Here is a 24,385-nt window from a genome sequence, read left to right on the forward strand (position 1 = left end):
TCTTTCTCTCCTCCCCCACTCCCCGTTTTCCAATGCAAGGGAGAGAAAAGGCAGAGAGAAAAGTGTGGGTGGAGGGAATATGACAACCAAAGAACTGAAATGTTTTGTTCAATATGGTTTAATTTTTTTCAACTCAGGAAAAATTCCACAAAAATTGTCCAACAAAAACAGCATTTTTAAAATTTCCTTCAATTTTTTAATGTTTAAAATTAATTTGGCAAAGAAAATATTTTTCTCCTAGCTCTAAGAAGCAGCACCTGCCCTGAAGCCCTCAGAAAACGCTGACTCGTACAACTGTAGTTTAATCATAAAGGAAGTGAAATTTATATCCTAGCTGACAACGGTCAACTCAACATTTAAACTCTCTGCTCTCCCTGCACCCCAGTTGAGGGGTCTCTCCCTGGCCCTCAGCTGGGTCCATCCCCCACAAGGCGGCTCCCTCCTTCCTTGGTGGGACACCCCCCTCCCACTGCACAGAGTTGGCCTCCTAGGAGCACAGAGACCCAGCCTAGAGCCTCACACAGACCTCCACAGCCATAGAGCTACGGGTAGAGCATCACCCCCCCTTCAGCCCCATCTGTGTAGGGGGGACACTGGCTGAGTCCTCCAGGACATAGAGATCAAAGGGGTGGGGGCTAGAGGAGCCGCACACTAACCCCAGCCTGGAATAACGGGCGGATTCTGTCCCCCGCCAAAGAGGTCAATGGGAAAGTGATGATCGGCTCCCCACAACCAGCATCAAAAAATGCCACCCAGCCCCCTTCACAGTCCAGATACACCCGGATCCTGCGGGGCGCCCGGCTCGGGGTACACGGGGTGCCCTGCTCAGGGGACGTGACAGCCCAGTACCGATCCCCTCTGCCCTGCACAGCCCAGATCCCCTGCTCAGCATTAGAGCTCATAGACTCTCTGGCCACCCCCACAACATAGACTCCCCTTCCCTCCACTTCCACCTCCCAGTAGTGTCGGCCCGAGGTGAATCCCTCACAGCCCAGCACACAGGTCCAATTGTCAAATCTCTCAGGGTTGTCGGCCAGGTCCTGCCATGTGTCTCCCCTTCGCACACTTTTCCGATCCGCAGACAGGATGAGTCGGGGATGGGCCGTGTCTGGATCCAGAGTCACGTTCGCTGCAGAGAGAGAATCAGAGCGTGAGGGGCAGAGCTCAGCCCTGGGGCAGGGTCTGATCGGGTCAGTGACAGAACCTGCCCCAGCTGGGGAGTGAACCAGGCAACCTCCCCCCTCCCGGATTTACCCAGCTCTGCACAGGGAGCAGCGCTGAGATCTCAGCCATGGGCCGGGGGGATTCACACCCTGACAGAGCCAGTTCAGGGACAGAGCGAAAGGATCAGCTCGGCTGAGCCAGGCCCCAGACCCAGAGTCGGAGTCTCAGTGATTCCATCCTTGTGCTGGGGGGGAGACGAGGGGGGTCAGAGGGAGCTGGTTTTAAGCCACCTTTGTCCTTCCTTCAGCCTGCCTGGCCCCTCGCTCCAGGGGCCTCAGGGCTGCGAAGCAGAGAGCAGCCAGAGTGTGATGCCTCCTGTCTGTGCCCCCAGCAGAGCCGTCCCTGGGGAGGGCGAATCGGGGCGACCGCGCCGGGCCCTGCACTTTGGGGGGCCCCGCGGGCCGGTGTGATTGCCTGGCGCGGTCGGTCCCAGAAGAGACAAATCCATCACTTCCACCCCGCACCCCCCTAGGGCCGGCCCTGGCCCCCAGCATGGCCCCAGCCACTGCTACAGTAACAGCTGGGGGCAGAGTTGCTGTGGAGCCCCTGTGCCAACTTCACACGGACGAGGGGGGGGGGGGCTCCCTTGCACCGGAGCTATTTTCTGGGGACTGTTTCCAGGCACATCAAGGCCCCTTTGCTCTGACAGAGCAGCACGAACGGGCCTGACAGTCAGGCCCTGGAACCTTTCCCCACCTGCCCCCACCTCTCCCCACAGACGTGATCAGAGACCCTGGCAGCATAGGAGGCTCCCAGCAGAATACCCTCTGCAATTCAGTCTCCAGCCTCCATCATCACCCCCCATCAGTTCAGCACCCCGACCCCACTGCCCTCAGTTCACCCTCCCAGCACTCACCCTCTCTGCTCAGAACCCACCAGCAATACAGCCCCCCCCCCCCCCAGCCCATCAGCCCCCCATCACTTCAGCCCCCCTGCAGCCCCAGGCCATAATAAAGCCTCCCTGCCCCACCTCTGCTCCTCCTAGGTCGCTTCATCCTCCCTAGGCCTGGGGGCTACAGTGGGGGCCCCTCTCCCACTTTCCAGGCTGGCAGGGGAGCAGCCGCACTGGGGTGGTGACAGCGGGAGCCCCAGCCGCGCCCAGGACACTGACAGGATTTCTAAGTAAAATTCAGACTCATTTTTAGAACTCTCAAATGTCGGGATTTTTTTTCAGCCGCAGCTCTATGGTGAGACCATGAGTGAGGCTTAATTTTACTGAGAAATCGACTCTCTCATGATTAATTCATGAGAGTTGCCATGTCTGTGAACAGGTGATGTCTATCTAACCCCTTCTGACATTTTTTACATTTTTTCTTTTGACTTATAAAGTAGAGAGAAAACAGAAATGTCTATTTTTGTACGTTGGATTCTCCCATTCTTCACTGTACCACTTGTGCATTTGCTAATAATAATAATATGGCCAGGGGATGTGATGTATGCGCATAAAGAGTTCTGAGAACAAGGTGAGATGTTCCTCTCTGACTTTCCAAAAGGCTAATTTTTAAACTCTTAGCTCTCTATGGAGATCCACTGCTCGCCCCCTCTCCCGCACCCCAGCCCATCTGGGTAACCCAACCGCTAGTTACAAATTCTAAATTCAAATAGAGAAAAGAATCGACTTTTCTGTTTTTAGGAAAGTTCTGGGCAGCCACCAGGAATATGTTGCTCAGCTCCTGTCAAATGCAAAACTGAAACAAAACCTGAACTATGGTGCTGCCAATGAGCCCCCATAATTCATAGGAAAGTTTTCACTCCCCGTTTATACGAGAAATTTACCTTTGTCCAACCGCTGTCTGGACGAGAGTGAGTCTAGAGGAAGAAATGGGTGAAAAAGACGAAATGTCAGGTTGTCGTGTTTAGGGATATATTCACATTGTTAATGTTCTAACACAAAAGCAAAATGAAAAGAAAAGAAATTTTATGAAGTTCTAGTGAAGGAGGTTAAGTGCAAATCAGACCAGTACAAGTCATTACACACGTCACTAAATAACCCCAAACATTAAAACTAAGGACATGACCTAAGGTTACATGACAGACCCAGAGATGTTTCATCAGCAATTACACACCCGTGGCTGGCCCATGACAGCTGACTTGGGCTCGCAGGGCTGGGGCACTGGGGCTGTTTCATTGCGGGGTAGATGCTGGGGCTTGGGCAGAGGCCTGGGCTCTGGGACCCTGTGACGGGAGAGGGTTGCAGAGCCCAGGCTCCAGCCCGAGCCCGAACCTCGTGAGCCGGAGTCAGCGGACACGGGCCAGTCACAGGTGTTTAATTGCTGTGTAGACAAACCCTCTGAAACCAACACATCATTCACAGACAGCACAGAAACGTTTTCACTGATTAGCATTCAGTCAACTTTAAATCTGCCCCTGAAACATTAGTATTTAGTAAAACTGGTTCATTCTTCCTGACAGACCATTCTCTCCAGCTCAGGAGGATAAATGGTGGAGAATCTCTAAAGCAGGGCCACATCCAGCCTGCTGCTAAATTTCATCCGGCCCCCAGCACCCCTCCCTTCCCCCACCACAAGTGCCAACTCACCCTGCCACCGGGGGAAGCCCCGAGCCTCTGCACAGAGCCATGGGAACTAGGAGTGTGGAGGGTGCTGCAACACCCCCCAGGTTTTGTGCAGGGTCCCAGCCGCTGGCCCCACACCCCATGTTCCTGCCCCGGTGCCGCAGGCAGGGTCCCGTCTGCTGGCCCCCCCCACGGGGCTCTGCTCCCACCCCAGATGTGGTCCCAGCCTTAGCCCCCTTACCCCTGTCCACACGCTGCCCCCCGCCCCCCCGGAGCCACGGCCCATTCCAACCCCTTCCCCAAAGTCGCCACCCCAAGCCCGCCCCTCCCTGCCCCTATTAGACCACTTCCCCAATCTCTGCCCGGGCCCCACCTCTCCCCGCCTCCTCCCCTGAGCTCGCTGTGTTCCCGCTCCTCCTCCCTCATTCCCGGAGCTTGTTTTGTGGCAGCAAGCGCCAAGAGCTAGGGGGAGAAGCAGGGACACGGCGCGCTTGGGGGAGGACGCGGAGGTGATGTGAGGCGGGCGGCAGGGTGGGGAGCTTGGCTGCCGGTGGGTGCTCATAGCTGCTAAGAAAGGCAAACCCCCAGGGAGTCCGAATGCAGGCCCCTAACCCAGTGTGTGTGGGCCGTACTGAAAGCTGGGTAGGGAATTCATAGGTTCCAAATGATTAGTTGACTATCTCCATCCACAATCATTAACCCTAAGAGATTGAGGAAGTGAGGTTTTTTACCCACGAAAGTTTATGCCCAAATAAATCTGTTAGTCTTTAAGGTGTCACCGGACTCCCTGTTGTTTTTTCAATTATCAGTGTAATATATGTGAGAAAATTCCCCACGCGACTGTTCATTACCTTTGAATGTCCTCATTATGGTCTCCAGAGATGCATTTCTTTGAGAAGATTCCCAGATTCTCCATTTCAGTTCAGAAGAAAAGGCCACTGGGTTCTGAAACTTCTCCCTCTCGCATCTGAAGAACAACCCAGTGTTACTCAGTGTGGAGTTCGTTCATGTTTGTGTTTTACTAACGTATTTTATTCTAGTGAATGGCTGTAGCTCAGCAGACACTGGAGGTTAAATTCTCTGTTGCCCCAGGAATAGGTCCAATCCCAGCTTGGACACCACAAGCTTCCCCTTCATTCTGGTGAGACCGATACTGGAAAACTGCATCCAGTTCTAGTGTCCCCATTTTAAAATGGACATTGAAAAAGTGGAGACGGTGCAGAGAAGACCCACAAAACTGATTTGAGGGCTGGTAAAAATGCCTTGTCCTGAGAACTCCCTGGCACTTGAGTGTGGAGTATAAACACTGTCATGGGGAGAACAGACTTGGCACTAAAGGGCTCCTCAGTTTAGCAAACAAAGGCAGCACAAGGACCAATGGCTGGAAGCTGAAGCCAGAGAAATGCCCATGGGAATCAGACAGACATTGTTAGCAGTGCGGGTGGATTAACCATTGGCAGAAACTGCCAAGGGAAGTGGTGGATTCTCCATCTCCTGACAGGGCACAGAACAGGGGGCTGTGGCCCTGTCACTTTGAAAAGTGGGAGAGCTCTGCCCGTAGGTGTCTGTGTCAGCGCAGGGCCTGGCTTGTAGCTCGACATCAGCATCGCAGTACAAGAGGCAGCCCAGGTTGGGGATCTGGAGGGCTCAGCAGTGCCACAGTCCAGGCTGCACCCCGGGACCCCGTCACACTGATGTAAATCTCCCTTGTGGCCAATTAAACCGATTCCTTCTTGTTCTGCCCTCAGGGGACGTGAAGAACAACTGGTCACCGCTCTCTGCAGAACAGCCTCAGGCAGATCTGGAGACTGTTATCAGGCCCTGCCTCAGTCTTCTCTTCTCTAGACTAAACACACCCATTTATTGCAACCTTTCCTCACAGCTCGTCCATTCTAAACCTCTGAGCATTTATGTGGCTCCCCTCTGAATCTCTCCAATTTTTCCACATCCTTCTTACAGTGCGGTGCCCAAAACTGGACACAGTTTTCCGTGGCATGAAGGGGGGAACAACGTCCTCCTGTGTCTTACACTGATACTCCTGTTAATACACCTGTGCTGGGTGTTCACCCCACATCAGCCCCCGGAAAGGAGTGAAGGAAACTAAGGAAGAGGAGATTAGGGAGACAGGCCACACATGAGGGGTTTAGGCCAGAGAAGTTGTACGCTCCGGTCAGCGGGGAGGGAAGGACGCGGGCGGGTAGCTCCCCTCCTCCGCGCCCCACAGGGGGGCCAGAGCAGCAAACAGAGAAAAAAAAAAGCGGCCGTGCCGCCCTAGGTTTGGGCGGAAGCCGCCCCGTAGAATCTGCTGCCCCAAGCACGAGCTTGCTCAGCTGGTGCCTGGAGCCGGCCCTGCACGGGGAGCCAGGTCTCATGTCCAAAATCCCTTCCCTGCATTGGGAAGCGAAAGGGGGAGTGCGAAGGAGCCACCTACCTGCTCAAGGTGCCTTTGATGTCCTAGAGGGAGAGAGAAAAGGAAATTCAGTCCCAGCTCTCACACTAAGGATCCCTCCTGCTCTGGAGGGGACTCACTTTGTCTTCACAGTTTGAGGTTCAAAGAGAAATTATTTGTTACTTATTAATGGAAACAAAAACATTCAATGTGCTGCATTTGCTCTTTCGGAGAAGTGCTCTGACTGCAGGAGCTGGGCCCAGGAAGTTTGTATAAGGAGGCACACAGGCTCTCTGTGTAATGACATTTGGATAACCAGCTGGCACATGGAACCAGAGGGCTGAGTCTTGTGATGTGTTGAACAAGGATCTTTCTAACACTCACAGTTCACTCCTATTCTCCAAAAGTGAAGAGTTAGGAGAGTTTCTTGTTCTGTGAAAGGTTCTGGGGTGTTTCTAACACCGTCTCACCTGCAGGAATTCACTTGCTGGCAGCTGGCACTTCTGCTCCATCTCACTGATCAGGGAACTGAAAGAGGAGAGTTCCTCAGATAATTTGGCAAGATACTCAGCCCTCCCGTTTTCAATTTCCTTCTTCAGCTCTTCCAACTGGGCCAGCAGGAGTCGCTCTTGTTCCTCCAAAAACTGGCACAGTTGCTGAAATTGAGACACAATCTTCTGCTTCTCAGTGTCTAGCTGTTTCTGAAATGATGAGATACGAACAGGAAAAGCACAGGTCAAGGACATGAATACGGAGCAAATTATAAAACCATGGGACATTTTATGCATGAGGCAGCATGTCATTGCAACGCCGTAGAATTTAACTCCTGACACTTTCTGGAGAACATAGTCTATGCTCAGTAGACAGAAGATTTTCCAACAGATTTTCAAGAGTCCAAACTGGTGTTTAGAATATGAATTTTTCTTGCATGATTCGGTTAATCTGTGATCGGTGGCTTCTAGAAAACCAGATCCTTCTAGTAACAGGAGGCACAGCAGGTGTGGGATTCAGAACTGGACTGGCAAGGATTATTTTAGTAGAGGAAACAGCAGAACCCAAGCTAAGAAGCACTAGACTTGATCTGGGGAACACAAGCTGTCCACAAAATACATAGAGACATAAAGGGCCTTTTAAAAAAAAAGTACTGAAACTTGAGCTCCGTCATTTGCTCTCATAAGTTCTGAAAACAGTTTTGGATACATAACATTTGGCCCACCATAAATCTTGGATTTTAAGCCACACAGGAACCTTGAGCACAAATTGAGCTGCCGGGAAGACCCCTTTTTGCACATGCAAATCTGAGTTTGCAGGTTCCTTAGGACTGAGTGCATGTGAACTGGACAGAAGCCCACCAATTCATGCTGTTTCTGGAGCCCTCTCTGGCCCCGGATACCCGAGGAGCCAGGAAATCAGACCAGATCTGGACCCAGATCTTCTCCATGGCAATGTCTAGCAGTGATACCATTCAGGGCCTGTTCCAAAGCTCACTGAACTGACCCGGAGTCTTTCCAATGACGTCCTTGTGCTTTGTCTTAGGCACTAAGGGCTTGGCTACATTTACAAATTTGCAGCGCTGCAGCAGGGTGTGAAAACCCTCTCCAGCGCTGCAAATTGCGGCGCTGCAAAGCGCCAGTGTGGTCAAAGCCCCAGCGCTGGGAGCGCGGCTCCCAGCGCTGTCCGTTATTCCCCACAGGGAGGTGGAGTATGGACAGCGCTGGGAGAGCTTACTCCCAGCGCTGGCGCTTTGACTACACTTAGCGCTTCAAAGCGCTGCCACGGCAGCGGTTCCGCGGCAGCGCTTTGAAGTGCTAAGTGTAGCCACAGCCTAAGTGACCGGCCTCCTCCTCTGGGGCAGCAGATTCCCAGAGCAGCTGCACTGATTGGCCAGCTGCGGTTCTCTCTGTTCAAAGTGCAGCTGGCCAAAAAATTGCGGGTGGGGGAATTTGCAAAAATAATTGAAATTTCAAAGCATTTTCCATTTCTCAGTTTTCAGAATGGAACTTAATTTGATTTCTTTGAAAAATATGTTGAAATAATTTTTGAAACATGTCACATTTTTCTTTCTCCCTTTCCCCAAAATGGAACAAAATAATGTTCATTTCCACCCATTTTTCTTTTTAGTACGTCCTCTCTGTACCTCTTCAAAAGAGCTCCCAGTTTTGAAAAAGTGGCAAAAAGAAAAAGGAAAACAAAGGTGGGAAAACTGGAAATTATTCATTTTAGTGCACTCAGTAGAAAAAAGGACTAAAAAGAGAAAGAGATAAAAAAGAAACGTGAAAGTTTTCAAAATTTTCATCTTTCTAAAAGCAAAATGAAAATTTCAGTTTGAAATGATACAAAATTTTCAACCAGCTTTAGTTGAAAGACTCAAGGAGAAACTACTGTTAAGTAAACAAATTACACTCGAATTAGCAGTGAAAGTATTTGGCTTATTAAAACTCTTTCTTTAATGCAGCATTTTCCTGCTTACTCTCAATTACAGCAGAACAGTTTTTCTTTACAATGAGAAGAAAGAAGTGATCATCTTTCACGGGTGAGAACGTGTTACTCACTATTCCTCTGATGACTCTCAGACTAAGCAGTGTATTGATAATGTCCCTGTGCACATCTGCATCTGAGTAATAACGGTACCTACCAGCAGTTCGTGGCTTTTATTTTCCCCACTCAATTTAAATGTCAGAATCTCTTCGCTCTCTTTCTTCAAACTCTCCAAATGGCTCCAAATTTGGTCCTAACAGAAGAAAAACTGGTTTAGTTTTGGTTGTTTTTGGAGGATTTTCCCCCCCATTTATTTATATTTGCAAGAATATCAACTAAATAATAATCACGGTTAGTGCTCTAACCACATGACTATAGAGTCCTTCTCATGCTTGTGGTCAGGGCTGGCCTTACCATGAGGTGAACTGAGGTGGCCACCTCAGGTGCCAGACTGGGGGTGGCGGCGTCACTAGGACCCAGAGTGTAGAAAATTGTGTTCCCTAGAGAAATTGTTCCGACTCTTACGTACCCTGCAAATGTTCACCTTATTTCTAAGCTAAATTTGTCTGGCTTCAGTCTCCAATCATTGGATCTCGTTCAGCTTTTGTCTGATACATTAACGAGTCTCTCCTGCCAGAAATCTTATCCCTGCGTAGGTACTTATAGACCATCACCTATTAACCTTCTCCTCCGTGAGCTAAAGAGATTAAACTCCTTCGGTCTCTCTCTGCACAGCAGGTTTTCCAGACCTTTTCTGGCTCTTTCCAATTTACCAAATGTCCCTTTTGGAAGGCAGACACCAGAACAGGACCCGTATCCAGTAACAGCCGCACTAATGTCATATACAGAGGTAACACCACCCCGCTACTCCGGTATTCTATGGTGCAAAGTCCGTTAGAGCATCACTGCTTTCCAGGATAAAGCCTCCCATTTTAATAGATTCCCCTGATCTAACCCGCTGGACCCCAATCTTTCCCCACAGCTGGGGACCAAACTCAGGTGTCCTGACTCCCACTTTCACTCGCTGTAACCAGTTAATCTTGCCTAGCACTTTGTCCAAGGACCAAACGGCTTGGCAATCATTAACCGATGGATCCACTCATCTTGGTTCCTAGGAAGAAATTAACACACCTCCGGGAGTGCCCGGTACACGTGTTTCAGAACTTTGTAAACATAAGAGTGAGTTCCCATGAACGTTAAACATCGCCGATTTCCATGGAAGAAGCAATAAACCTCCTGCTTGATTTTACAGTGGAGTGACCTCAGCCTTGCAAGAATGGGCTAAAAAGGGAATGGGAGCGGCCTGTCCTTTCTCCTCCTGCCACGTCCCACACTGCACCCCAATACAGCCCAGCTTGGACCGACAGCTTCAACGTTCAGTTCCCCACCTGCTCCTCCAGCAGCCTGAGCGGAGACATTTTGGTCTCTGGATGATTCGCTCTGCTGAAGGGGAGATGGCTGCTGATACTGAGGGTGTCAGATGGGATGGTGATTCCACTACAGTCACTGATCTCAGAGGCCTCAGTGTAAATCTGGTGAAAGTGAGATCAGAACGTGGCCAACTGACATGTCACGTTTTCCTCTGCACTGCGCCCATCTCAACTCTGAATAGCCTTGTTTTGGCCCTGTGGATGGCCCTAAACCAAACGGTATCAGTTAGCTTCCAAACATGAGGAAGACATCTTTTCCCAACGGGGGGAGCCTCTGGTAAGGCAGAGATATTTTCAAAGGCTGATTGATACAGATGAGCTTTTGTGTCACAGATACGGATATGAAATTCTTCATGGAAAGGTGGACAAAGTGCTAGCTCCTTATTTGGGACAAGATGACGCACCTGACCCATGTGTGCCCTATAGGAATATGAGAAAATATCCATTGATATCTCATGGTCATACACTGCCATCTGTACTGTCAAAATTTAGGCCTATCTAAAAATTACCAGTGAAAAATAACAGACTCTAATGTCTCAGCTGCACGTATGAGCGTGACATGTCTCAAAAATATACAAGAAATAAAAAATAAAGTATGAAAAACAGAAAAGCAGAATCAGTCCCAATGATTAGTGATGTGTACGACCTTCACTGTCCCCTGGAAGGGTTTGTGTGTCAGCACTGCTGGGTCCCTGAAATCTCTGCAAGTTGGGACCTTCCAGATGTTACTGGTATTTTTTCAGAGGTGACAATACTGAAGCCAACTACACTTGTTCATATGCCATGTTTCAGCTAGGAGAATTTTCCTGTCCCCCTTCATTTGCCTTTTTTCAGGAAGATCCAGCAGTTCCCGTGGCTGCGCTGATTCATGACAAGCGCACAACACATGCACACAAGATGTTTTTTCATTCCTAGCGGAATCTGTGTCCCAGGTCAGCAGCAGTTCCACTGTAACAGCACTGGGCTGTAGGTATAAATTTCAGCCCCTGGGCAATTCAGAACTGACTTTTCTGGGACCTTATCGGTGTTAAAAATGGTTTTTGGTGGGAACAGGTTAATAAGTCTGTGTTACAAGTCTGTTCTCATTGCTAAAGTATTATTTATAAGGGTCCGTATCCGCTGTTTTTTGCCATAATTTTTTTTATTAAAATGCAGTTCCTGCCCATTCCAGCTTTTACACCGTCCCGTGATTTCTTACCTTGTAATCCGCAGCAGCCTCCTCTATGGGAACCACCGTGTGTTCTCTGTGATCTCCGGACAGGTGGCAAACCAGACAAATGGGTGTTTGATCCTCTTGGCAGAAGTCATCTAAAGCCCTCTGGTGTTTGTCACACACTGTCCCAACTTCTGGTTCTTTTGTTAACTCCAGTGTAAGTTTTCTGGAAGCTTCTACGATATTCCTCAGCTGTCTGTTTGGTTTGAAGTTTCTCTGGGAGAAGGTTTCTCTGCACTCAGGACAGGGGAAGTCTGTACTCAATTCCTCCCAGCACTGAGTGATGCAGGCTAGGCAGAAATGGTGCCCACAAGCTAGAGACGCTGGGTCTTTAAAATAATCTAAACACACTGAACAAGTCAGTTCAGCGAGGAGCAGTTGTGCTGGATTTGCAGCAGCCATGGTCGCTTGCCTGCTTCTGCACAGAAGAGAGGAATTTAATGTCCTTTTATTGTTCTCAGAAATGGGCTGATTCTGAACTTTCACACCAAACGGGCGTTTCCTATGTATACGCTGCCTCGTGTTACTCTTGGGAGGCTGGAAACTCCTTCTGGTCTGAGTTAGCACCTGGAGGAGGCACCAGGACAGACTGTGGACTGGCAGCACCTGACGCTGTCGCTCCCTGCAATGGTGCAGCCTGGCCACTCTGCAGAACAGCTGATTGAAAAACAGCACCTGCCACATCCACACCGAGCTCCATACAGCATTTCTCCCGCCATCGCTTGTTGTGGGACTGCAGAGGGACCTACAGCCTAGCTCATGGCACAGCTCTCTGCAGCAGGTGGTGCTGGGAACATTTACAAAGTGCTGTGGGCTGCCAGTGGTATTCCAGCTTTTGGAAGGGGAGTCACGCTCCTTCTCCTCCAACCCAATGACTGGGACAGTGACCATCTTTTTTTCTGCTCAGTGTTTGCCCTCTGTGGTTGATACAATACTCTCTCAATATCGTCTTCCTAGCCAGGTTCCCAGAGGTCAGCAGGGGATAGACACATGGTCTGTGACTGAGGAAGAGGGAAAACAGGGGGCTGGAACAATGGGGGCCGGAGTCACTGCCTGATTCTCACCAACTGCAGCATGAAAACAGGTTGATATCTTGTGCCAAGGGCTTTGCATGAGGCACCGCTGGGCTTCTTAGCCGCCATCTAACGTCTGCAAAGTCCTGATCGGCAAAGCTGTTCCAAGTGACAAAAAGGCTTGGTAGAGAATGCCTTACTTTGAGAGAACAGAGGCATTTGAGTGTGGGGTATAAATACCTTCTTGGGGAGAATATACTGGGTACAAAAGGGCTCCTCAATTTAGAAGACAAGGCGTAAAAGGAACCAATGGCTAAAAGCAGAAGCCAGACACATTCAAATGGACAATAAGGCAGACATTTTACTAATGAGGGCAATTAAGCATTGGAAGAAACTCCCAGGGGAAGTGGTGGATTCTTCCTCCCTTAATGTCTTCAGATCCGGACTCACTGCTTTTCTGGGAGATGATTTAGTTAAACACAAGCTCAGCTTTAGTTCCATATCAGTTATTGGGCTCAATACAGAAATAAATGGGTGAAATTTAAGAGCCTGTGATATACCAGAGGTCAAATGAGATGATCTTATCATCCTTTCTGGCCTAAACGACATGAATCTATGAATATTGTCTGGCAGTGATTTCCGCAGGTTAATCATGAGTTGTGTAAGAAAAAAGTATTTCCTTTTCTCAGCTTTCCACTAGTTGCCTTTTAGATTCACTGAAAGTCCCCTCGATCTTGTACTGTGCATGTGGAAGTAGGATCCCCTGACGTGTATCCCGTACCCCACGGAAGGGAGATAATTAGTGACAATCCTTGTAGTGATGTAGATACCCATTGTACCAGGACCTGGAGCGAGAACCACTAACCCATTTCAAAGATAATTTATGCTATTTAGTGCTTTGGATACATACAATGTTCAGTCTACTCGCACAGAAGTTCCCAAACTCCTTCATAGACCCAAGCCACATCTCAACAGAGCGATTGCCTAGCAGGCATCTCCTCTCCCTGTAGCCCAGTGGGCCAGGTGGGCCAGATACATTTATACAGAACATATCACCGGACACCGCCAATACCACACTGAGGGTACGTCTACACTACGGGACTATTCCGAATTTGCATAAACCGGTTTTGTAAAACAGATTTTATAAAATCGAGTGCGCGCGGCCACACTAAACACATTAAATCGGTAGTGTGCGTCCATGGTCCGAGGCTAGCGTCGATTTCTGGAGCGTTGCACTGTGGGTAGCTATCCCGTAGCTATCCCATAGTTCCCGCAGCCTCCCCCGCCCCTTGGCATTTCCGGGTTGAGATCCCAGTGCCTGATGGGGCAAAAATCATTGTCGCGTGTGGTTCTGGGTACAGCCTCACCCCTCCCTCCCTGAGCAGCAGACAACCGTTTCGCGCCTTTTTTTGCTTGGTGAACTGTGCAGACGGCATAACACAGCAAGCATGGACCCTGCTCAGCTCCATACCGCAATCGTGGATGTTTTAAACACCTCGCGCACTCTCCTGCAGTATATGCTGAACCAGGACCTTCAATCCGAGGCGAGGAGGAGGCGGATACGGCAGCGCGGCAATGACAGTGATGAGGACATGGACACAGAATTCTCTCAAACCGCGGGCCCCTGCGCTTTGGAGATCCTGATGGTAATGGGGCAGATTCTATCCATTGAACGCCGATTTTGGGCCCGGGAAACAAGCACTGACTGGTGGGACCGCATTGTGTTGCAGGTGTGGGACGATTCCCAGTGGCTGCGAAACTTTCGCATGCGTAAGGGCACTTTCATGGAACTTTGTGACTTGCTTGCCCCTGCCCTGAAACGCCAGAATACCAAGATGAGAGCAGCCCTCACAGTAGAGAAGCGAGTGGCGATAGCCCTGTGGAAGCTTGCAACGCCAGACAGCTACCGGTCAGTCGGGAATCAATTTGGAGTTGGAAAATCTACTGTGGGGGCTGCTGTGATGCAAGTAGCCAAAGCAATCACTAAGCTGCTGCTACGAAAGGTTGTGACTCTGGGAAACGTGCAGGCCATAGTGGATGGCTTTGCTGCACTGGGATTCCCTAACTGTGGGGGGGCGATAGATGGAACCCATATCCCTATCTTGGCACCGCAGCACCAGGGCACCCAGTACGTAAACCGCAAGGGGTACTTTTCAATGGTGCTGCAAGCACTGGTAGATCACAAGGGACGTTTCACAAACATCCACGTGGGTTGGCCAGGGAGGGTTCATGACGCTCGCGTCTTCAGAAGCACTACTCTGTTTAAACGGCTGCAGCAAGGGGATTACTTCCCAGACCAGAAAATAACAGTTGGGGATGTTGAAATGCCTGTCGTTATCCTGGGGGACCCAGCCTACCCCTTGATGCCATGGCTCATGAAGCCATACACAGGCAGCCTGGACAGGGGTCAGGATCTGTTCAATTACAGGCTGAGCAAGTGCAGAATGGTGGTGGAATGTGCATTTGGCCGTTTAAAGGCGCGCTGGCGGACATTACTGACTCGCTCAGACCTCAGCCAAACCAATGTCCCCTATGTTATTACTGCTTGCTGTATTCTCCACAACCTCTGTGAGAGTAAGGGGGAGACCTTTATGGCGGGGTGGGAGGCTGAGGCAAATCACCTGGCCGCTGATTACGCGCAGCCAGACACCAGGGAGATTAGAAGAGCACACCAGGAAGCGGTGCGCATCAGAGAAGCTTTGAAAACGAGCTTCATCAATGGCCAGGGTACAGTGTGACTGCTGTGTTTGTTGATGAACACCCACCCCGCCTTGACTGACTCATTCCCTGTTAGCAACTCACCCTCCCCCTTCGAGTACAGCTTACTTATGCAAATAAAGTCACTCTCATTTAAAAAGCATGAATTCTTTATTGATTCATTATAAAAAGAGGGAGAGAAGTAAGGGTGTGGTTTGGGAGGAGGATAGGAGGGATGGAGAAGGCCATTAAAAAAAATTCACAGTAACGACATCCTTCTGGTTGGGCTGTCCATGGGGGTGGAGTGGGCGGGTGCACGGAGCCTCCCCCCACGCGTTCTTACACGTCTGGGTGAGGAGGATATGGAACATGGTGAGGGTTGAGGGTGGTTATACAGGGGCTGCAGCGGCACTCTGTGATCCTGCTGCCGTTCCTGAAGCTCCACAAGACGCCGGAGCATGTCAGTTTGATCACGCAGCAGCCCCAGAGTTGCATCCCGCCACCGCTGATCTTCCTGCCGCCACTTCTCATCTCGGTTGTCCCTCCTGTCCTCACGTTCATCCCTCCTGTCCTCACGTTCACTGGCCTCTTTCCTGTAATTTGAAACCACGTCCTTCCACTCATTCAGATGAGCTCTTTCATTGCGTGTAACTTCCATAATATCCGAGAACATCTCATCTCGCGTCTTCTTTTTCCTCCGCCTTATCTGTGCTAGCCTTTGGGATGGAGGAGGGATGGTTGATAAATTTGCAGCTGCATGAGGGAGAAAAATATTTAGAAAGATACATTTTACAGAACAATGGTTATACTATTTCACAGTGAACAGCAGTATTCACCACCTAGCACATGTGATTTCCCTACAAGGTCGCATTTTTTCATCTTAATAGTGAGTGCCTGCAGCTCTGGAGTTACAGATCTCACAGACGCAGGTCCAGGCATCATAATTCAGCTTGCATGCGGCCATGGTAAGCCACTGTCTTTCGGCTTCTGTAGTGATTTAACCCTTCCCCCCCAACAACGCATGGCTAATACCACGCTAGCTCCCTGCTAATCAACAACCTTCCCCCCCCCTCACCCACTGCGTGTCTGGTGCCTTGGGGAAGATCGCCGGTGACCAAACACAGAAAAGATCATCGGCATTTCACTCCTCCCCTCCCCCCGCTTCGCTACGTGCAGGAAAGTTTTTTTTTAAGCTGATGCAGTCCACGAACCCAGTAGAAAAATGGCCACCCCCCCCTTACTTAAATTCCTGATTTTTAACCAGGTTATCCTGAACGATATCACTTTGCTGAGGATAACAGAACAAGATAAAGAACGGATGCTTCTTGAATGCCAGCAGTCACCGGGACCATACGCTGCTATGCTTTGCCACGCAATGATACCTGATTACTTGCTACATGCATGGCGTGGTAAAGTGTCCTACCATGGTGGGCGGAACAAGGCTGCCTTGCCCAGAAACCTTCTGCAAAGGCTTCTGGAGTACCTACAGGAGCGCTTCATCGAGATGTCCCTGGAGGATTTCCTCTCAATCCCTGGACATGTTAACAAACTTTTCTAAGTAACTATACTGTCTGCGAATGCATCCCAAGACCTCAGGGCAAATCAATCATTAAAAAAGGCTTGCTTAAAAAAAAATGTTTGATATTTGCAAAGGTACACTCACCAGAGGTCCCTTCCATGGCGTCATTGTCTGGGATAGTGGCTTGTGAGGGCTGGGAGGACGGTAATTCCGTCAGGGTGATAAAAAGCTCCTGGCTGCTGGGGCTCACGGAGTGCTGTGTGCTCTCTGCTAGGTCTTCCTCCTCTTCTTCATCTTCCTCTTCCCCGTCTGCATAATCCTCAGCCATGGCAGAGATTACAACCCCCACCTCGGAATCCACGAACAGGGGTGGGGTACTTGTGGCGCAGCCCCCTAAAATTGCATGCCGCTCAGCATAGAAGCGGCATGTTTTTCGACCTGCCCCTGACCTTCCGTTTGCTTCTTTGGTTTTCTGGTAGCCTTGTCTGAGCTCCTTAACTTTCACTCTGCACTGCACTGAGTCCCGGCTGTGGCCTTTATCCATCATAGCCTTAGAAATTCTTTCAAATACTTTTTCATTTCGTCTTTTGGAACGCAGTTCTGTTAGTACTGAATCCTCTCCCCAGATAGCGATCAGATCCAGTACCTCCCGTGTAGTCCATGCTGGGGCTCTTTTACGATTCTCAGCAGACTGCATTGTTAACGCTGATGAGCTGTGCGTGGTCACCTGTGCTGATGAGATGAGATCTCCACGCTGGGGAAGCAGGAAATGAATTTCAAAAGTTCGCGGGGCTTTTCCTGTCTACCTGGCCAGTGCATCCGAGTTCAGAATGATGTCCAGAGCGGTCACTGGTGCACTGTGGGATAGCTCCCGGAGGCCAATGCCGTCGATCAGCATCCACACTAACCCTAATCCGATATGTTAATACCGATACTAGCGTTACTCCTCTCGTTAGGGAGGAGTACAGAAACCGGTTTAAAGAGCCATTAAAATCGATATAAGGTGCCTCCTAGTGTGGACGGTTGTGGCGTTAAATCGGTTTTACGCTCCTAAAACCGATTTAAACGCCTAGTGTAGACCAGGCCTGAATAACTGAGACAGCCGACCAGGGAAATAACCCACTTCCTTCCCTGACGGACCAAGGGACGCACCCCACCCATGTATTTATCTGCTACACCGATACTGACTTGGACTCCTTATTCATTCCATGGGTGGCGTACCCGAGCCCACTTATCCACTGACACTTTAAAAACCCTTGCACCCCAATCTAGGTCTATGCCGGTTATGCGCTATGTATGTATCTTTTCATCCTTGCAAACGATATCTGTAACCCCCCATAACCCAAGCCTGACCCCAGATGTACAGTACCTTCCCTCTCAACCGGTGTATATTTCATTTCAAACGTTCACTCTAATAAAATATTCATTCCTTTGTTATCCCGTTTTATTATATTTAATAGTAATGCAAGGAACCTACAGGCTTTTATCCTGTAAGATTTGGCTTTAGTAGATGACGTGAGGCCTGAGTAACTCATAAGTTACAGGGAACGGAAAGTAGCATGCGAGAGGGAGAATTTGGTCCCAAATACCAACATCAGCCACCCACAGAACATAGCTGACACCAGCATCCGGAAGGTTCTGGACAGACTGTCCGACCGCAAAGGTGCCATGACAGCAAATGGACGTGTAGGCTAATAGGGTAACGTCATACACACTAACCTGTCGAACACGGACACCTTAAGGGGAGGAAATACAAATAAGGACCTCTATGGAATATGCATTGGACATGGCGGCGTCAGCGTAACCGACTATAAAAGTAACATCCCAGGGGCAGCAGAGAGGCTGGAGAGATGTAGACCTTGGGAGGGGCCAGATTGGTGGCCACCGGGGAAGATGAGGACGATGACAGTGATGAGAAAGATAATGGTTAAGTAGGTTAAGATAGATAAGGGTGTAAGTATGGATGTCCAGAGACACTTTCTGTATTATCTCTATCTGCCTTGTTAAGTTTAAGGGTGTGTATAACTTTGCTAAATTATTCATAAAATCATATATTTGTAAATATAGAGAGAGAGTTCCTATAGTGTGAGTGTTGCACCTGTGCATAGCAGGGTTCCCAAATTCTATGATCATTTTACATAATCTTACTGGGCCTGATCTTGGGAAAAGAACCTGTTAATCCTCACGTTACAATTACATATACCCAGCTTTGGGTCAGGCTACATCCATTCACAATCTTGCGGCTCACTTCCTGTTCTATTTGTGATCACATACCATTCCTATGGCACCTGTAGCAATTGCTTAGATGGATAAAGTCATATTAAGGAAGTAGTTAGTGTCTAGTTAGATATTTTTAATGGTAGAAGCAACTGGAAATAAGGAACAAAAGGAGCACCTAGTGACCCGCCACCACTCTGCAACCACCAGCAAGTGCACTGTAGACCACAGACCACTGCTTGTGAGCCATTGTGAGAGGAAGGATGGTCTTGTGGCTAAAGCAACGGGTTCCTACAGAGACCTGGGTTCAATTACTGATCCCCTGGTGCAACTCTGGGAAAAATACTTAATGTCTCTGGTTAGGGAGGTCGCTCGGACCCTCGATCAAAACTGCTGTTTGGGTGGAGCTGTTTGAGATGTCGATGGTTAGGACTGGGGTGCGCTCCATCTCTGAGGACGTTGTCTGTGTCTCTGGGTCTTGTATTGCCTCTATTGTGGGTGGTTAGATGAAGAATCTCTATTTCTCTGGTACGGCTGATATCATCACCTTTTTGTAGGTGGCGTGTGTAAATGCCCGAAGTACATAGAGTGGCACGTGAATCCTTCATAGAATGAAGCACCTCATCTGTTTCTGTGGAAAACAGTTTCTCTCTGTTGAAAGGTAGGTCTTCAACATAATGTGGAGGTCCTTAGGTATTCCTGCGGATCGTAACCAAGATGCTGTATGCATAACCATGGCTGCGGATGTTGTTCTGGCTGCCAAGTCTGCTACATCTAGTGATGTTTGCAGAGCTGTTCTTGTGATAAGCTGTCCCTTATTCCAGATGGCTCTAAATTGTGTGAAGGAAGCAGAGAAAGAGGAGATTAGTGAGACAGGCCACACACGAGCCGTTTAGGCCGGAGAAGCCACCCGGGATTAGAAGATGAAGCTCAGCTGAGCCGGTGTGGCCTTGGCTAGTATAAAGCCAGGAAGCTGGCAACAGAAAATGGCTGCAGTGAGGAAGTCTGCAGCCCCCTGGGTGCATTAGTGAGGGAAAGAGAGAAAGAGAGAACCCAGGGAAAGAATAGTCTGCTAGGAGCCGGGCCGTGGGGGACGGGAGCACCTGTACTTAGAATTGATAGATAGGATGCTTTGGAGTGGGCCCAAAGGCCCACAAGATAGGCTGAGCAGGTGACCACACGCTTGATGCATGAACAAGGGGGGCTGAGAAGGTGAGTGAATGAAGTCAGCAAGCAGGAGCTGGGTGGATAACCCCCTGCCTTGCACTCACGCTTGGGAGGAGGCAGCGGTAAGTCCGTCTAGGAATAAATACCCTTCGCTGCTGTTTTACAAGTTTGTTTCTTGGCGCCTGCACGTAAATTAAAAAAACTCACGCTTGGGAAGTGCCGATAAAAAAGTTCTCAGTACTGATAAGGAGCTGCTTGTGCACCAGGAACTGCTCAAGGCCATGACTTTTGTAATCAAATGCTTCACCAGGTGCCGTTAATTAACCGCAGGCAATTAAATGCTTTAACTGTGATGTAAACATGCTTATATAAATTTGTGTTGTATTGAAGAAAGGGGAGGGCTGGTTCTGGTTCTCTGTGGAGAACGGGCTTGTTCTTCATTGCTTGCGTGCATGCATCAATAAAGAACTTGGTTTCAGACTTTGCTGGGTTGCCTGTCTCTCTTGCGGTCAGACACCGAACCTGAAAAGCCTGGGATAAAGATAACCCCGACAGACTTGGCGACTCCTCGGGGACCCGTCTGACTCTCCGGCGGGGGAGTCCGTCTCTGAACGCAACGCAGCGCGCATCCTTCGATTGAGAGGAGCCTTGCCCAGGAGTCGGATCTCACGCTGGCGATAAGGCGTCATCTCACGAACCAGCCTGAGCCCGTTTAAATCCAGCAATGTCCACCTGCCCTTTGAGCAGGAGTCCCGGGAACTAGGTAAGTGAGCGCTCGGTACAGGAAAATGGGACTGGGTGGCAGTCAATGCCTGGGGGAACGCCCCGTTATCTCTCATTCTGAGAGAGCGGAAGGATATATCCGGGACGGCCGGATTGTCCAAGGCTAAGATGAGAGATTTGTGTCGGATCCAATGGCCGTCATTTACCTTCCATTTGTCCCCGACTAGAGACTGGCCCGAGGGTGGAACCTTTTCCACAGAGAGGATGAACTCCTTAAGGGATATTTTGGTCGATCTTAGACCGGGACAAATGGATTATTTGTTTGTGTGGTATAATTATAAACCCACGGAGGGACGAGTGGCTATTGAAGCTGTTTGTATGGAACGCTCTTGTAAAAATCCCCCGCCATATGCCCCAGAGCCGCACCGGGAGGAGGACGATTTTGTTCCTGTTCTTCCCTCTGTCCGGCGGAGTGCAAGGATTCAAGAGCAGGCTAGGGACAGTTCAGGGACAGAGGAGAATCAAGGGGGAGCTCAGAGTAATGTTCCCTCGTCTTCAGAGAGATCAGTCTCACCCCCCGCCCGCCCAGTCTTCAGCCAGTCTTCATCAAATTCAGAATTCTGGATCCATGGGGGGGATGCCTCTGAGACAGACCTGACAATACAAGCCCCGTTAAGAACTTACCCAGTTCCACTGGTCGCTGGGGGACATGAGATGGTCTTTACCCATACTCCGTTTGCAACTTCAGATTTGCTTAATTGGCAACATTACGTACTATGCCTCGCCTATGGGACAATCCTGAGGCAGTGGAAAGAATGTTCCGTACAATCTTGTCCACTCATGTGCCCACCTGGGCAGATGTTAATCAGTTATTAGATGCTCTCATGACCGAAGAGGAAAGACAAAAAGTAAAAGAAAAATCTGCAGGTCATCTGGACGTTCCTTGGCCAATTACTGACCCTAATTGGGATCCTGACACTCCGGCTGGCGAGGTACAGCTGGACGGATTTTTGAAAGCTGTTTTGAGTGGCATTAGGGACGCAGCAGAGGCTACTGCAAATTGGGGCAAGGTGACTGCTTGTGTTCAGCGTCCAGACGAGCACCCCACTGACTTTTGTGCCCGACTGATTTGTGAAGTTAGAAAGCGTGGGAATTTGAATCCTGAAACTGATCATGGAAAGGGCATAGGCGGCGGGTTAGATCCGTGTGCGGTGCCCGGGCTTCAGGAATATTCAGGGCCGGTGGCCCTGCTCCAGCAATAGCTGGAGCTGGGTCTCTCCCCCGGCCCTGCCTGGATCGGGCTCCAGCCCCCGCGGGTCTCTCCCCGCCGCCGCGTCGCGTCTCTGCCTGGCAGAATGCAGCCGCGCTCTCCCCTGCCTGCTCTCTGCCTGCCTGGGCTCCCTGCAGAACGGCTGTCTGCTGCCGCAGGGTCCTAGTGCCTGCCATTCCACTAATGGCAAGGCAGGCTGCCCTTACCCTGAGCCTCTCCAACCCCAAACCCTCAGCCCCAGCCAGAGCCCTCATCCCCCTGCACCCTAATCCTCAGCACCAGCCAGAGCCCTCATCCCCCCGCACCGTAATCCTCTGCCCCAGCCAGAGCCCTCATCCCCCTGCACCGTAATCCTCAGCCCCAGCCAGAGCCCTCATCCCCCTGCACCCTAATCCTCAGCCCCAGCCAGAGCCCTCATCCCCCCGCACCCTAATCCTCTGCCCCAGACAGAGCCCTCATCCCCCCGCACCCTAATCCTCTGCCCCAGCCAGAGCCCTCATCCCCCTGCACCATAATCCTCAACCCCAGCCAGAGCCCTCATCCCCCTGCACCCTAATCCTCAGCCCCAGCCAGAGCCCTCATCCCCCCGCACCCTAATCCTCTGCCCCAGCCAGAGCCCTCATCCCCCTGCACCGTAATCCTCAACCCCAGCCAGAGCCCTCATCCCCCTGCACCCTAATCCTCAGCCCCAGCCAGAGCCCTCATCCCCCCGCACCCTAATCCTCAGCCCCAGCCCTAAGCCCCGCCCCACATCATGAACCCCTCATCCCCCTGCACCCTAATCCTCAGCCCCAGGCCTGAGCCCCCCCCCTCACAGCATGAACCCCTCATCCTCAGCCAGAGCCCTCCTCCCCCTGCACCCTGATCCTCATCCCCAGCCCTGAACCCCCTCTGCAGCATGAACCCCTCATCCTCAGCCCCAACCCTCATCCCTCTGCACCCTAATCCTCTGCTCCAGCCCTGAGCCCCCCCACATCATGAACCCCTCATCCTCAGCCCCACAAAATATTTTTAGTGGCATCAAAAACACAGGAAGATAATGAAATTGATTCCATCTCTCTACTTAATCAGTTGGCAACAAAGGGACACAAGGTCAGCCCCACAAAACTGCAGTGGGCAAGACAAGAGGTGAAGTATTTGGGGTGTACTGTAGGGCCTGGAATTCGTTGCACAGACCCCCAGCGGGTAAAAGCAATTTTAGATATTCCTTGTCCCACGACCAAACGAGGAACGAGAGGCTTTACTGGCACGATTGGATTTTGTCGTTCATGGGTAGTGGCAGCAGGTGAATTATTGAAGCCGTTACATGAGTTAACTAAAGAAGGGGTGGAGGAGCCTTTACATCCAAGAGCTGAGCAGTTAAGAGCCTTCAGAGCACTCAAGGAGTCCCTTGTTCAGGCCCCCGCACTAGGGCTCCCTAATTATAACCAACCCTTTGACTTGTATGTCCGTGAATCTCAAGGAGGGGCACCGGGAGTGTTAACACAATCGTTTGGAGGCTCTCCTCGACCTGTTGCTTATTTGCCAGGACAATTAGACCCTGTAGCTCGAGGCCATCCAGGCTGTCTAAGAAATGTTGCAGCAGCTGCTTTAATTGTGGAAAAGGCTCAAGAAATAGTTCTAGGACACCCCCTCCTGGTGCATACGCCTCATGCTTGTTAAATTCGCAGCAGCATATGCATCTAACTAACCAACGATTGTCAAAATATGAAACTGCTCTCTTAATGACTCATGGGGTAACCCGCAAACGATGGGCCACGTTAAACCCGGCTTCCTTGCTGCCCCAGGAGGGAAGTAGTGGAGATGTGCATGACTGTCTGCAGGTTTGGGACTTAATTTCTACCCCTCGCCACGACCTTACTGATGTTCCCCTCCAAGACCCCGGAATGGAGTTGTTTGTGGATGGATCTGCCTTTGTCCGAGAGGGAATCAGACACTCTGGATACGCAGTTACTGATAGGCAGACTGTATTAATAGGGGAAGCTCTTTCACCCGGGGTGAGTGCCCAAGCTGCGGAGCTGAAAGCCCTAACTGCAGCCGGCCTCTGTGCTAAAGGGAAGAGGGTTAATATTTATACGGACTCAAAATATGCTTTTGGGGTGTGCCACGCCACGGGTGCAATTTGGAAGGAACGAGGTTTCATTACCTCGTCTGGAGCTCAGATTGCCCATGGAAAGGAAATTGCTGAACTGCTTCAAGCCATTCAGGCTCCTAGGGAGTTTGCGGTGATGCCCTGCAAAGCTCAGACCAGGCAGACTGATCCAGTCGCAATGGGAAATCGCTTGGCTGACAGGGCGGCCAAGGCAGCAGCCTTCCAAGGGGCCCAGTTGGACCTGATCTCTCCCTTAGCTCAATGGCAATTACAAGCTTCCGATACCGAAAAGGCAACGTGGGAGAAGTGGAGTTCACAACTTAATTCAGTGGGAATCTGGGAGTGTGATGATCGTCCTGCCCTACCCAGAAGCTGTCAGCGTGAGGTGCTGCTAAAGGTTCACAGTAACATCCACCTAGGAGTGAATAAAATGGTTCG

At 50.3% G+C, this 24,385-nt stretch overlaps 1 protein-coding gene across 1 annotated transcript; it reads right to left on the reverse strand.

Annotated features, from left to right (window-relative positions):
• Positions 1–161: 161 nt before the first annotated feature.
• Positions 162–11,651, reverse strand: LOC123345583 (E3 ubiquitin-protein ligase TRIM7-like). The gene is made up of 7 exons (XM_044982565.1): positions 11,235–11,651; positions 8,764–8,859; positions 6,599–6,829; positions 6,171–6,193; positions 4,591–4,706; positions 3,001–3,033; positions 162–1,129 (listed from the first exon to the last, which is right to left on the reverse strand). The coding sequence occupies exons 1-7, from the start codon at positions 11,649–11,651 to the stop codon at positions 636–638; spliced, it is 1,410 nt and encodes a 469-aa protein (XP_044838500.1). The 3' UTR covers positions 162–635.
• Between the last annotated feature and the right edge of the window lie 12,734 nt (positions 11,652–24,385).

Source organism: Mauremys mutica, chromosome 12, assembly GCF_020497125.1.
Source record: "Mauremys mutica isolate MM-2020 ecotype Southern chromosome 12, ASM2049712v1, whole genome shotgun sequence".
Lineage (NCBI taxonomy): Eukaryota > Metazoa > Chordata > Testudines > Geoemydidae > Mauremys > Mauremys mutica.